Source organism: Lampris incognitus, chromosome 3 (genome assembly GCF_029633865.1).
Source record: "Lampris incognitus isolate fLamInc1 chromosome 3, fLamInc1.hap2, whole genome shotgun sequence".
In the NCBI taxonomy this organism is placed as follows: Eukaryota; Metazoa; Chordata; class Actinopteri; order Lampriformes; family Lampridae; genus Lampris; species Lampris incognitus.
Window position 1 is genome coordinate 8062901 of NC_079213.1, and position 13647 is coordinate 8076547.

At 51.2% G+C, this 13647-nt stretch overlaps 2 protein-coding genes across 2 annotated transcripts in view; one reads left to right on the forward strand and one right to left on the reverse strand.

Moving 5' to 3' along the window:
• Positions 1-713, reverse strand: part of rerg (RAS-like, estrogen-regulated, growth inhibitor) — a 63550-nt gene extending 62837 nt beyond the window's left edge. Inside the window, exon 1 of the mRNA XM_056277174.1 lies at positions 438-713. The gene's annotated coding sequence lies outside the window, so the exon portion shown is untranslated. The remainder of the gene's footprint in view (positions 1-437) is intronic.
• Positions 714-4037: 3324 nt separating this feature from the next.
• plxnc1 (plexin C1) overlaps positions 4038-13647 on the forward strand; it is a 52836-nt gene continuing 43226 nt past the window's right edge. Inside the window, exons 1-6 of the mRNA XM_056275854.1 lie at positions 4038-5012; positions 5362-5493; positions 12225-12359; positions 12463-12563; positions 12731-12839; positions 12947-13112. Of these exons, the coding sequence (XP_056131829.1) occupies positions 4038-5012; positions 5362-5493; positions 12225-12359; positions 12463-12563; positions 12731-12839; positions 12947-13112 (1618 nt within the window). The remainder of the gene's footprint in view (positions 5013-5361; positions 5494-12224; positions 12360-12462; positions 12564-12730; positions 12840-12946; positions 13113-13647) is intronic.

Sequence of the window (13647 nt, forward strand, 5' to 3'; positions counted from 1 at the left end):
GTAAATCAAGTACAGGTGGGTAAGGGGTTCGACACATATTTTAATTTTTGTATCTCATGATGTCACAAAAACCCTGACCGATACTCTCAAACTTTTTTGCCGGACCCTGTCCAGGCTTCCATGTGAGCATAAGCAAGAGCTTCCACAAGGCTGTCACAAGCATCTGATCTCCAAATTAGGGGTTTTATCGAGTCTTAGAAGGTATCGAATAGCATGTCATCATGTCAGCGGCATGCCAAAGGAGAACAGGTATATATATATGGATATATAGATATATATAGATATATAGACATATAGCTATATATATATATAGCTATATAGAGATATATAGATATATAGAGATATAGCTATATAGATATATATAGATATATAGCTATAGATATATAGCTATATAGCTATAGATATATAGCTATATAGATATATAGATATATACTGACCGTACACGGCAGGATTGTCAGTCTCTGGTCCGAAGCCGTGCAGCGGGGGGAAGCGGGTGTCCGTCCTCGCGCTGCCCGAAAGCCCCTTTAGGTGCGAATGCGGCGCGTGCACCTTTCCCCACGCGGAGGAGGCGCACGCACGTTGAAGCTGACGCGCGAGAGAGCAGACTGAACACAACAGTCAGCGAAACTGTCAATGAATGGCCCACGGGCAGGGTGAGAGGAAATACACGGAGTGGAGCTGCCGGAGCCCGGAGTGAACGCTGCACGCCGACGCATCGCTGACGGCGGAGGACGAAGGACCTCTTGCGTAGTGAAAGGACGGCGCATGCGCCGGGGGGGGGGTTCCTGTTGGCACCGTGCGGAGAATAAGCGTTGAAGTTATCACAATAAGACAAGACGACGGTACGTTACGATTCCAATTCCGGTCAGCAGACGCTTTTATCCAAAGCGACGTACATCCGGGGGTTAATACAACACAAGCAAGGATCCAGTCAGGGGGCAGCAACGCAAGCAAGTGCCAACAAACTGGGTTCGAGTCCGACGGGGCACATGTGTCAGCAGGCAGGGCACAAAGACGATGCATACAATATGGAGAGGGAATGAGAAGGGATCGAACTGGCTAAACGTGGTAGATTTGTTTAAACTAGATGGCAGGAGAATGATTGTTACCCCCCCCTCCTCCATTTTTGCATTATTACTTTAGTTAAAAGAAGCAAATCAGTGGTTATGCCTCGCAGTGTAAGACATTGTTGTCCACCAAAGTTTCGTGTTTAATTAAGCTTCAAATGGTGAACTGATTATTTTTTTGTACATTTATCCGAAACCCAAATGTTGGTCTAGGCGGCTGTAGCGCTCGTTAGCGTTTGTATTTGCGGTGCTGCAGCACCACCTTGTGGTCTGGGGCGGGGAAGGCGGAGGACCTCCTGTCTCGCTCCTGTTTTTTTTCTTGCTCTCTCACTTTCTCTTGTACAGACACCCACGTACACCTTCGTGCCGCCAAAATAGCTCTGACCCGTAGAGGCGTGGACCCCACCAGACCTCTGAAGGGGTCCTCTGGTATCTGGCACCAAGACGTGAGCAGCAGATCCTTTAAGTCCTGTAAGTTGCGAGGTGGGGAGGCCTCCATGAGTCGGACTTGTTTTTCCAGCACGTCCCACAGATGCTCGATCAGATTGAGGTCTGGGGAATTTGAAGGCCAAGGCAACACCCTGAACTCTTTGTCATGTTCCTCAAACCATTCCTGAACACGTTTTGCAGTGTGGCAGGGAGCATTATCCTGCTGAAAGAGGCCACTGCCGTCAGGGAACACCGTTGCCATGAAGGGCTGTACCTGGTCTGTAACGATGTTTAGGGAGGTGGTACGTGTCAAAGTAACGTCCACATGAATGCCAGGACCCAAGGTTTCCCAGCACAACATTGCCCAGTGGCGCAGTGGTTAGCGCGGTCGCCTCACAGTAAGAAGGTCCTGGGTTCGAGCCCCGGGGTAGTCCAACCTTGGGGGGTCGTCCTCTGTGTGGAGTTTGCATGTTTCCTCCGGGAGCTCCGGTTTCCTCCCACAGTCCAAAGACATGTAGGTCAGCTGAATCAGCCATACTAAATTGTCCCTAGGTATGACTGTGTTTGTGTGTGTGTGGCCTGGCGGCCTGTCCAGGGTGTCTCCCCACCTGCCGCCCAATGACTGCTGGGATAGGCTCCAGCATCCCCACGACCCTGGGAGCAGCATAAGCGGATTGGGTAATGGGTGGATGGATGGATGGATGGACATTGCCCAGAGCATCACATTGCTTCCGCCGGCTTGCCTTCTTCCCATAATGCATCCTGGTGCCATCTCTTCCCCAGGTGAAGGACGCACACACACACCCGGCCGTCCACATGATGTCAAAGAAAGCGCGATTCATCAGGCCACCTTCTTCCATTGCTCCACGGCCCGGTTCCGACACTCACGTGCCAATTGTAGACGCTTTCGATGGTGTCATCATGGGCACTCTGACCGGTCTCCAGCTATGCAGTCCCATACATGGCAAGCTGTGATGCACTGTGGGTCCTGACACCTGTCTATCATAGCCACCATTGACTTTTTCAGCAATTTGAGCTACAGTAGCTCTTCTGTGGGATCGGACCACGCTCCCCATGCGCATCAATGAGCCTTGGGCGCCCATGACCCCGTTGCCGGTCACCGGTCGTCCTTCATTGTACCTCTTTTGGTAGGTACTGACCACTACATACCGGGAAGGCCTGCCATTTTGGAGATGCTCTGACCTAGTCGTTTAGCCATCACAATTTGGCCCTCGTCAAACTCGCTCAGATCCAACGCATCAACTTCAAGAACTGACTGTTCACTTCTTACCTAATACTATATCCCACCCCTTGGCACCTGCCATTGTAACGAGATAATCAATGCCCCTCCCCCTTTTCCCCCCTCCCCAGTTGTATCCGGCCAATTACCCCACTCTTCCGAGTAGTTCCGGTCGCTGCTGCACCCCCTCTGCCGATCCGGGGAGGGCTGCTGACTACCACGTGCCCCCTCTGACACACGTGGAGTCGCCAGCCGCTTCTTTTCACCTGACAGTGAGGAGTTTCACCAGGGGGACGTAGCACGTGGGAAGATCACGCTATCCCCCCCAGTTTCCCCTCCCTCCGAACAGGCGCCCCGACACCCCAGAGGAGGCGCTAGTGCGGCGACCAGGACACACACCCGCATCCGGCTTCCCACCCGCAAACACGGACAATTGCGTTTGTAGGGACGCCCGACCGAGCCGGAGGTAACACGGGGATTCGAACCGGCGGTCCCCGTGTTGGTAGGCGAGATAATCAGTGTTATTCATTTACCTGTCAGTGGTTGTAATTAAGTAAGTAACCAGACACTCCAGGCACATACAAGAAAACGCACTGACCCACACATGTGCGTGGCAGTCAGGATAGCACGCAACACCACATATTCTCAAGGCGGCGTCGAGCGGGTGGATGCAAGAGCTGCGTGGCTGGAGATGCTTTACAGACTCATGCTGAGAGCGGCCGCGTACGTTCCAGCTATGACGCACAGACGCCAGAGGTCCCCCTTTCCCGCGCTCAGTCGCACCAGTGTGTTTCGAAAGCCACCTCCGGAGCGCCGTGCGCGAGGGCGCACCAGAATATCTTCCTTCCGGCGCGCTTTTACGCACGACATTTGAAGGATCGCCAGCACGAGCAGCGCGTGTTTGGTAGCGGTTGGCGCAGAGCGGTGTGTGTCTGCGTGCGTGAAAGAAGCGTTGCCTCCATTGTAAAAGTACATTTTTTTTATTAATTGACCACCGCACAGGCCAACCTAATGAGCCGTCGCAGGTGCCGCGTGATGGACGACGCCAACAGCCAACGAGAGGCTCCGCGGTTGACATGTGACCTGTGTGTGTATATAACAGTGGGCATGGGTCAGTGCGCTTCACTTTTCTGCGTCGAGTTCCGAGAGCAGAACTGACGGCCCCGCGTGCGCTCGTTCTTCCGCAACCTTAACGTCAATTTCGGCCTAGCACTGGGTGCACGCGCCGGAATCGCCCGAGCAGTTCCCCGGTGGCCGCGGCGTGCCATGCGTTGTCCCGCGGGACCGGCCTCTCGCACACGATGAGGGCCGGTTTACTGGGACTGCTGTTCGCCGTCGGGCTGGGACGGGGTCTGTGCCAGCAGGACGCGGTCTTTGAGTTGGACGGGCGTGTGCGCCACCTCGCCGTGGCCAACAGCTCGGTCTACGTTGTCACCGAGACGCGGCTTTACCAGCTCGGCCTCGACCTGGCTCCGTTTCAGAGCCAGTGTCTGAGAGGGGTGTTGCAGAAAGGAGACCAGATTTACAACTTCACTTTCAACAAGGTGGCGCAATGGGAAGACGGGAACGCAACGTTCGCCGTGAACACGCTGATACCGTTTCCCGGGAACGGGACGCTAATCGTCTGCGGCGTCGTCGAGTGTGGTTATTGTGAGCTGCTGAATTTGACGGACATCTCCAAACCGGTTTACAGCGAGGCAGTGGAAGTGGGCTCTCTCGTACCGAACGATGCGTCCGTTGGTTTTCTCGTCAACGCGGTGACGCACGAGAGCAGCCAGTGGTACATTTTGGCAGCTATACAATCAAACAAGACTTGCTTTACGCGTGAGGGGTCTGTGCTCCTGCAAAACACGAACGATCAACAGACAGGGTTGATTTTTTCAGTTTCGAGCCAAAACACAGCTCGACCGTTCATCATGATTCGGCCCCACAGATCGGTCGAGTTCGTGCATGGCTTCCAGATTGGCGCAACCATTTATCTATTCGCTAATGTGCTCGAGAAACGGGCCACAGCTCGTCTCGTTTGGCTGGAGAGCAGGCAGAGCAAAGTCGCTACCCTGGGGTCTCTGCGCGGCGTCACCCTGCGCTGCTGCGCGCAGGACCACAAGCTGCTGGCCTCCGCGCAGGTCCCGGGCGGCTCGTCGGTCCTCTGGGCGGGTGTGTTCGGGACCGGCGGCCCTTCTGACACGGTGTTGGCCATCTTCGACATCAGCCCGGTCCGGGGCGGAGCCTCAGACAAGGACCCAGACTTCTACTTCACAGATAAAGATCTCAAGGTGGGTGAGGAGTGAGTGCGTAAAGAGCGCCGGTTCTAAATCCAAACCGGGTCTGAACTGTATCCGGTCTTGTGTTGGCGCCTAGCCTGCGGTGCTGTTAATAAGAACGTGTTATTGTGACGATAACCGTATAGACACGCGTCCGTGCGCGCGTTGTTTTGTTCACACGCGCATGCGTGCGTGCGCGTGTTGGAAGGTACACGTGTATTGTGTGCCGGGGTCAGTACGCACGCGTGCCTCTGCTTTTCTGACTATGAACGTGAGTGTGTTTGTATCGATCTTTCTGTCTGATTGTGTCTGTATTTGCGCGCGCGCGTTTGTTTGTTTGTTTGTTTGTTTGTTTGTTTAGGGCTTCATCCACACGCCTCTGGAGGCGGAGAGGGTGCTGCTCAGGCGGCGCTTCATGACCTCGGTGCTGGCTGTGAGACACAAGTCCTGGATAGTTTTCTTCGCTGGAACGGGAGATGGACAAGTCATTAAGGTGTGTGTGTGTGTGCGTGTGTGTGTGCGTGTGTGTGTGTGTGCGTGTGTGTGTACACCTGCTCAGCTATATGCATGGGGACCAACTGGAGTTTGGAACCATCAGATTGAAGACATTTTGGCTGGTCCTCGTGTGCGTGCGTCTTCTTTGGATTTGAGACGTTCAAGCCGAAGATGTCCTCCACGCAGACATGACGTGAAGCGTCCTGGTAACATTGTGTCCAACCAGCCTCGTCCAGTAACCGCCGATTCTCGCACAGCTAATGCGAGAACACGTGGATGGTGTTAAACAACATCTGTTAACCAACCAACCAGAACGCACCGGAGAGAAGAGAGACGCCATAACCTTCTCCTTCAAAGCGGCCGTGAGGGGGCGTCGGGGTGGCGTAGCGGTCTATTCCGTTGCCTACCAACACAGGGATCGCTGGTTCGAATCCCCGTGTTACCTCCCGGCTTGGTCTTGGGCCCCTGCAGACACAATCGGCCGTGTCTGCGGGTGGGAAGCCGGCTGGGGGTATGTGTCCTGGTCGCTGCACTAGCGCCTCTTCTGGTCGGTCGGGGCCCCTGTTGCGGGGGGGGGGGGATAGCGTGATCTTCCCACGCGCTACGTCCCCCTGGTGAAACTCCTCACTGTCAGGTGAAAAGAAGCGGCTGGCGACTCCACATGTGTCGTAGGAGGCATATGGTAGTCTGCAGTCCTCCCCGGATCGGCAGAGGGGGGTGGAGCAGCGACCGGGACGGTTCGGAAGAGTGGGGTAATTGGAATTGGCCGGGTACAATTGGGGAGAAAGGGGGGCGGGGGGTTAAAATGCTATCGATGCTTTGAGACGGAGCCTAAACAACTTTAACAGAAATGCCCCTCATGCTTCATGTTCAGCTCTCATGTCGTAACAACCTGTGTATGTTCAGATGAGACCTCACATTGAAACCTTAATGCTGGCATCATGTTACAGTAACATAGCGTAGTGAATTAGGGGGGGGGGGCGTCCGGGAACTGACACAACCAGGACGCGAACCCGTGTCTCCCACTCCGCAAGCGACAACTTTAACCAGTCGACAAAAGGGTCCGACCCGTTAGTCATGGACCAGCGTGTCTACTCATCCATGCACGTCACACTAGGATATTCTGTGTGCAATATCTTTCCCACACACAGGCATTAAATGAGATATCCCCTTTCTATTCACCATTCTTGCTCGGTCAAATGTAAAAATAAAATAAAAAAATCCATTCCGTCTGTTTGGCTCTCAAACCTTTTCCTTGTAACTCACTCTGACACAGTCGCTCCAGCATCATGGGTATACTATGTGGACAGCTCTGGCCTCCTCAGCTCTCCCTTTCTTTTTTTTCCAGTTGTTTGTGATTTTGGTGATGGAGACACTTAAAGCTCGTTTTCCTCCTGCGCGTCCAACACAATTCTCAGTTGACCAATTCGCTGCACATTGTCTGCTAGCGATAACTGGTTGTCCGTCACCTACCTGCTATTGGCTGGCTTTCCCTCTGTTAGACGCTGCTCACATGACGAGGAAGTGCGTGTTAGTCTAGACTCCGGAGACTCTAGACGTCTAGTCTAGACTCCGGAGACTCTAGATGTCTAGTCTAGACTCCGGAGACGCGCCACCGTTAACACGCTGTTGGACACACAGCAGCGTTTCTGGCCTCTCTTGTGCCCTAGGCGAGACCCCCCCCCCACACACACACACAAAAAAGCCCCATCTTCAGGGGAAATAACGCTTTCAATTTTACTATAATAAACACGCAATAAACAAAAGTGCAACAGCAGGTGTGCACAAAAGGTAAACTAAAAAGGAGACTCGACATATTATGTGCAGTTATAAAATAAATTGTAACCGGTTATTTTCTTGCCCGGTGCGGGATTCGATACGAAGTGTACTGCACCACAGGGCGACATCGCTAACCGCTCGGCTAAAGGGTCAGACCCGTTAGTTAGGGACTAACGTGTCTTATTAGTAGTTTACAGTCGTCACCCTCCCCGGAAGCGCGCCCTCGCACTTTGTCATTCCCGCGCTCCGAAGAGACTTCTGAGGATCAGCTCACTTCCGGATCCCACCGCTGCCACCAATGTGACCGGTTATTTTCTTGCCCGGTGCGGGATTCGATACGGGGTGTACTGCACCACAAGGAGACATCGCTAACCGCTCGGCTAGTAGTTTACAAAATTAAAAAAATAAAACACGAAGTTTTTACTCTTGTGCAATGAAATATTTAACAACAGGTGCGTCGCTCTCATCATCTCACTCACTCACACACAACAAATGAATAAGTCTTCATGCGTGTGTAATTCATTTTATTTTTATTAAAAATACTGCAGCGAATTCGGGGGGGGGGGGGGGTGCAGTCCGGGGCCGCCACGGCCGGGGCGCGAACCCGTGGCTGCCACACCGGAAGCGACGACGTTAACCGGTCGACTAAAGGGTCCGCCCCGGTAGTGACGGACCAACGTGTCTACTTATCCATGCGCGTTACAATACGTAGAGAATACGCCACTAAGATGGCGGCGCGCTGGACACAGCGGCTACTGCGGCTCACTGGTCAGCGCCATGTTTTCTTTGTTATTTATACGTCAGGTTTAAGTCTATTTACAAGTGTAGGTTATGCGAGTTTTTACAGCCTCAGAGCGGATTACTCGCCTCCCTCCGCCATCACGGACGATTTCCCCCCAACGACGTTATCCGCTCATCGGGCTCGCAGCGGAACACGCTGCCCCCGTCGGCAGCGTGAACAGAAGCGGGGCGGGCTACATGCGCAGAAGCGGGGAAGCGGGGCGGGCTACATGCTAAGCTAAGTAGCGCTCCCTTCAAAGTGCCCCTCCCCACCACCTTCATGGCGAATGCCCGGTCGTTAGCTAACACAAATGGACGAGATAAGACTCAGGCTGTCGTCTCAGAAAAGGCTGCAGAACCGCTGTCTGCTGATGCTTACGGAGACTTCACAGCAACATAGCCGACTCGGCAGTCGAGCTAGCGGGCCGCCCAGCCCGGTGAGATCCGCGGAGGAGGTTTGAGTCTTTATGTCAGTAACTCGTGGTGTAGCAATACAAAGGTCGTTGAAAGGCGTTGCTCCGCTGATCTCGACCTCCTTATGATTCAGTGCAGGGCTTTTTACCTGCCCAGGGAGCTGACGGCCATTACCACCATCGCCTCTGTGTACCCCCCCCCCACCACCACCACATGCTAATGCTAAGGTAGCGCTAAAGCAGCTACATTGTGTCCTCTGCATGTCTTGCACTGTTTGGCGAAGCCGCAGCCCTAATTTCGTCTTTACACGTGCCTGCACATTGTTTTTAATGGCAGTAAGTTGAGCCGAATTGAATTGGATATATATATTGTAACGTGCATGGATAGGTAGACACGTTGGCCGCTAGGTTACGTGTCGGACCCATGTAACCTATTTTTCTGGACGTACCTGTTAGTGATTTTAAGTTCCTGTTATAAGCTGTTGCCAGAGTATATGCCTTGAGCTCTTATTTTGAAGGCTGAATAGAGAGCGGAAGTGTTGTACGCGGTGTTGTCGCTGTGGAGTTCTGTTGGGGGAAGAATCCAAATAAAGTGGTCCTCGTGTGAAGGTGGAGCCTCCGTATTTGTTGTTTTATAGTTTAACACAGTATAGGCGACATCTACAAACCCTCGGTTACACTGGTGGCAGCGGTGGGATCCGGAAGTGTGCAGATCCTCAGAAGTCTCTTCGGAGCGCAGAATGACAAAGCGTGAGGGCGCGCTTCCGGGGAGGGTGACGACTATAAACTACTAATAAGACCCGTTAGCTAACGGGTCCTACCCTTTAGCCGAGCGGTTAGTGACGTCGCCTTGTGGCGCAGTACACCCCGTATCGAATCCCGCACCTGGCAACAAAGTAACCGGTTACAGTAAGTTGAGCCGAATTGAATTGGATATATAGTAACGTGCATGGATAGGTAGACACGTTGGCCGCCAGGTTACGGCTCGGACCCTTTAGTCGAGCGGTTAGCGATGTCTCCCGCGGTGCGGGCGACACGGGTTGGCGGCACTTCCTGTGCTTGCCTCCCGAATTCGCTACAACATAGAATGTTTTTTTAGGGGATATCCATCCATTATCCAAACCGCTTATGCTTATCCTGCCCTCAGGGTCGTAGAGAGAGAGAGAGATATTTAGGGGAGACACCCTGGACAGGCTGCCTGGACAGGCTGCCAGGCCATTAGGAGACACCCTAGAGGCGGCCTGCCCAGGGTGTCTCCCTGCCTGCCGCCCAGTGACTGCTGGGATAGGCTCCAGCGTCCCTGTAACCTTCATTGGGATTAGTGGCTTGGATAATGGATGGATGGATATATACTTTTAAGGAGCAGGTGGAGGCACTGATTGCAGGTGGCACCCTAAGCGATTGCCCACGTTGCCAATGACTAGAAACGCATGTTTGGACACAATAAGCTCCTTCATGTTGGGTTAGTTGGCGGCACGGTGGCGCAGCGGTTAGCGCGGTCGCCTCACAGCAAGAAGGTCCTGGGTTTGAGCCCCCGGGTAGCCCAATCTTGGCGGGTCGTCCCGGGTCGTCTGTGTGGAGTTTGCATGTTTGCGTGGGTTTCCTCTGGGGACTCCGGTTTCCTCCCACAGTCCAAAGACATGTAAGTCAGGTGAATTGGCCGTACTAAATTGTCGCTAGGTGTGTGTGTGTGTGTGTGTGTGTGTGTGTGTGTGTGTGTGTGTGTGTGTGTGTGTGTGTGTGTGTGTGTGTGTGTGTGTGTGTGTCTCTCTCTCGGCCCTGTGATGGCCTGGTGGCCTGTCCAGAGTGTCTCCCCGCCTGCTGCCCAATGACAGCTGGAGTAGGCTCCAGCATCCCCGTGACCCTGAGAACGGGATAAGTGGTTCAGGTAATGGATGGATGAATGTTGGGTTAGCATTCACCGTAACAGCTAACGCTAATAATCCCTCCTAAAATCCCCAAGCATGTCTGACAACTGTGTGGCATTAAGCCCAACAAGCCAAGAAGGACTTTCTCTGTTAACTCTGACCAAACACCAAGGCCTGACAGCCTGTTCAGCTTTATGGGGCTACTTCCCTTTTGATGACTAAATAGCTGGCGGGGTCGCCTGTTCCTTTTGCTGTTTGGACTGCGAGAGTTGTTGGTTGATTTCAGTTTCTGAATTGTTTGAGAAAGGGGAAGTGGAGGGTGCGTCTTATCAGTCTGTATATCTATATGTCGGCCTGTTTGTCTCCATCTATCGCTGTGTATCTGGGGATGTACCGATGCTGATGTTGGGCAGATGCCTGGGGCTGATATGCTTGCCGGGGTGTCTTTGGGATGTCGGTATTTACCATTTTGCGTCTGCTAAATGAGAAAAAGGCGCACACCCTGAATAATGCAAGTGACATCACATCCTGTGCATTTATAAATGGTTAAAAAAAAGACAATGTTCAACAACACAGTTAGGATTTTGAGTTGGTGTCCAGCTCAGGAGCTGTGCTGCATGTCTTCACCCTGTGATTCATGTCTATCTTCACTGGCTTGTGTAATGAAGGCTAATCCTGGGAAATGTTCTGGTTGCTGTGCTGCACTTAGTGGTCCTTTCTTCTGCTGCTATCATTAGAAGAGAAATAATCCATTGGGTGGAGGTGGTCTTTAAGAGTCTTAATGCTAGCGGTCATTTTTCTCTCCTGACCTCTAAGAGAAGCAGGAACCACAGTCATGCTGGGAAACACAGCCTCACTTCTTAAAAGCTACTGCAGTCATTGAGTGCAGCAAGACTTGGTGTTGGCGACTTTGTTTTATCTTTGGCCTGTTTAAGTGATATTTTATATTCAATAAGCCATTTAGAAATGTTTCATTCGCTGTCTATACTTGTCCTGTACCTCTGTATGAAAAGCAGGGAGACACCTTGGACATGTCGCCAGTCCATCACAGAACCAACATACAAAATCATTCACACACCATTCATATCTATGAGCAATTTAGAATCCCCTATTCACCAGACATGCATGCCTGTGGACTGTGGAAGGAAACTCTTCTGAACATGGGAAGAACATGCAAACTCTACACAGCAGGGCTCAAACTGAACAATTGATTGTTGACACTTATAGGGAAGTGGTCATGATTCAACACTACTTCATCTCTTGTAGGGATAGCAGACACGATACTAAGCATCCTTCTGTCTCCAAAATGTTGCGGAAATTGTGTGGAAAAGTGTCCGCCATTGATGTCACCAGTGGACAATCCATGAATGGACTGTATGGACTGCATTTATACAGCCCGTTTCTAGTCTATTGACCACTCAGAAGTGCTTTACTGTGTATACCTCACACTCACACACTGATGGGGGAGGCTGCCATGCAATGCGCCAACCTGCTCATCGGGAGCAGTTAGGGGAGTTCAGTGTCTTGCTCAAGGACACTTGAACACGCTCACCGAAGGAACTGGGGCTCGAACTATCAACCTTCTGATTACTAGACGACCCAATGTAGCTCCTGAGCCATCCAAATCTGCTATCCCAAATCTGCTATCCTTACTTCCTGGTTTTCCGCTAGTGTCGTGGGCCACATTGAAATAGGCTGCATTGTATGATGTCGGCTGTGTTTCAGAGACACGCGGAAGACTGCTCAGTATTATAGCTGCTAATGGAGTGTTATCCCTACAACATATATGTAGAGTTGAAAATAACAATTGTTTAATAAGCCACCGAAAGGTTATAATGATTTTTAAAGCCATGCAATTTATTAAAGCGCTCTCATTTCTTTGCTGCAAGCTTCCTGTGGACAGCGCCTATCGGCCCATGTGTACCACAGTGCTCTATGAGACGGAACTTGACTGGGCCGTGTTTCACAAAATGTACCTGGACCCAGTGGATGGTAAATACGTGTATGTGGCGTTAGAAAAACAGGTAGGAAGCACCAAACATGTTTGACATTATTCGACACAGATATGAAACCCTAGAACTGTGGTTTAGTGTGTGTGAGTGTGTGTGTGTTTTTTTTTCTCTCTAGGTGAGGCGTATACCTGTTTCTGACTGCAACACTCACAAAAGTCTGCAGGCTTGTTGGTCTGCACAGGATCCCTACTGTGGCTGGTGTGATTCAAAACAAAGGTAAGACATCCATGTATGAAATACGCATTTCTGTTTTAATAATTTACCTTTTTTTCTTAGTGAAGCAATCTTGTCAATTTTTTCCATTTTTTTTGTTTCTTTCGTCCAAATCAGACATGTATTACCGTGCTGATAACTTCACTCTCCTTCGTCTCGGTCTCCCCTAGTTGTACGTTCGAGGAGGATTGCTCAGATTCACTCTGGCTGTCTATTCCTGAAGACTCCAGTCAACAGAAAATGGTGTCTTATCAAATCCAGCAGGTTGGCAGTGGGCAGGTACAGACGAAGGACCAGTTCTTTTATTTCATGATCAGTTATGAATCACCAGCTGTGTCCTCCTCCTGTTTCACTCACACATTCCCCTATATCCCATAATTTCTCAGCTCACTTTAACCATGAACACCCATCTAACTGTGGGCACAAAAGAGGTGCTGACCAGTTTCACCTGTGAGTTCTCCGTGAGCTCTGATGACCTGTGTGACTTGGGTCCCACCTCAAAGTTCCCATTCTGCACCTGCCTTTTCAACAGCAGCAAGCTTCCTGCTGAAGGTTGGTGACCTTTGAACCCTTTATCGACTTTTTTTATAATATGGCAAGTAAGTTAAGAAAGAAACGGAGGAATGGATGAGAAGCTGAGAGAGACAAGGTTGAGATCCAAATATGGTGTCAGAATCAGAGGTGTGGATGGATACTGAGGAGGCTTCCACAGTTTACACTTGACTGGCATGTGTCTTGGTGGGACGGTCTACCTGAAAGACACAAGTACATGAAAACAATATTTTAAAGTAGAAAAAAGCTAAGAACATTGAACATCTGTTAAAAAAATTTTACATTTTTTTTTTTAAAATCTATGTACCCACAACTGTGGAAATATCTAAATACCTTAGTTGCATCTAAGTAAGGGCTTATTGGGTGACGAGTACCTTTCTGTACGATGCAAACGGGTAAGTACTAACAGTCACTGAATCCAAGTTTTAGTGGCTGACAGGACTGTACAACAAATCAAACACACCCTCTCTCCCAATGCCCAGCCACAGCTGCACCAAATGAACCGATCACAGCGGCTCACCATCTCCTTACCTCT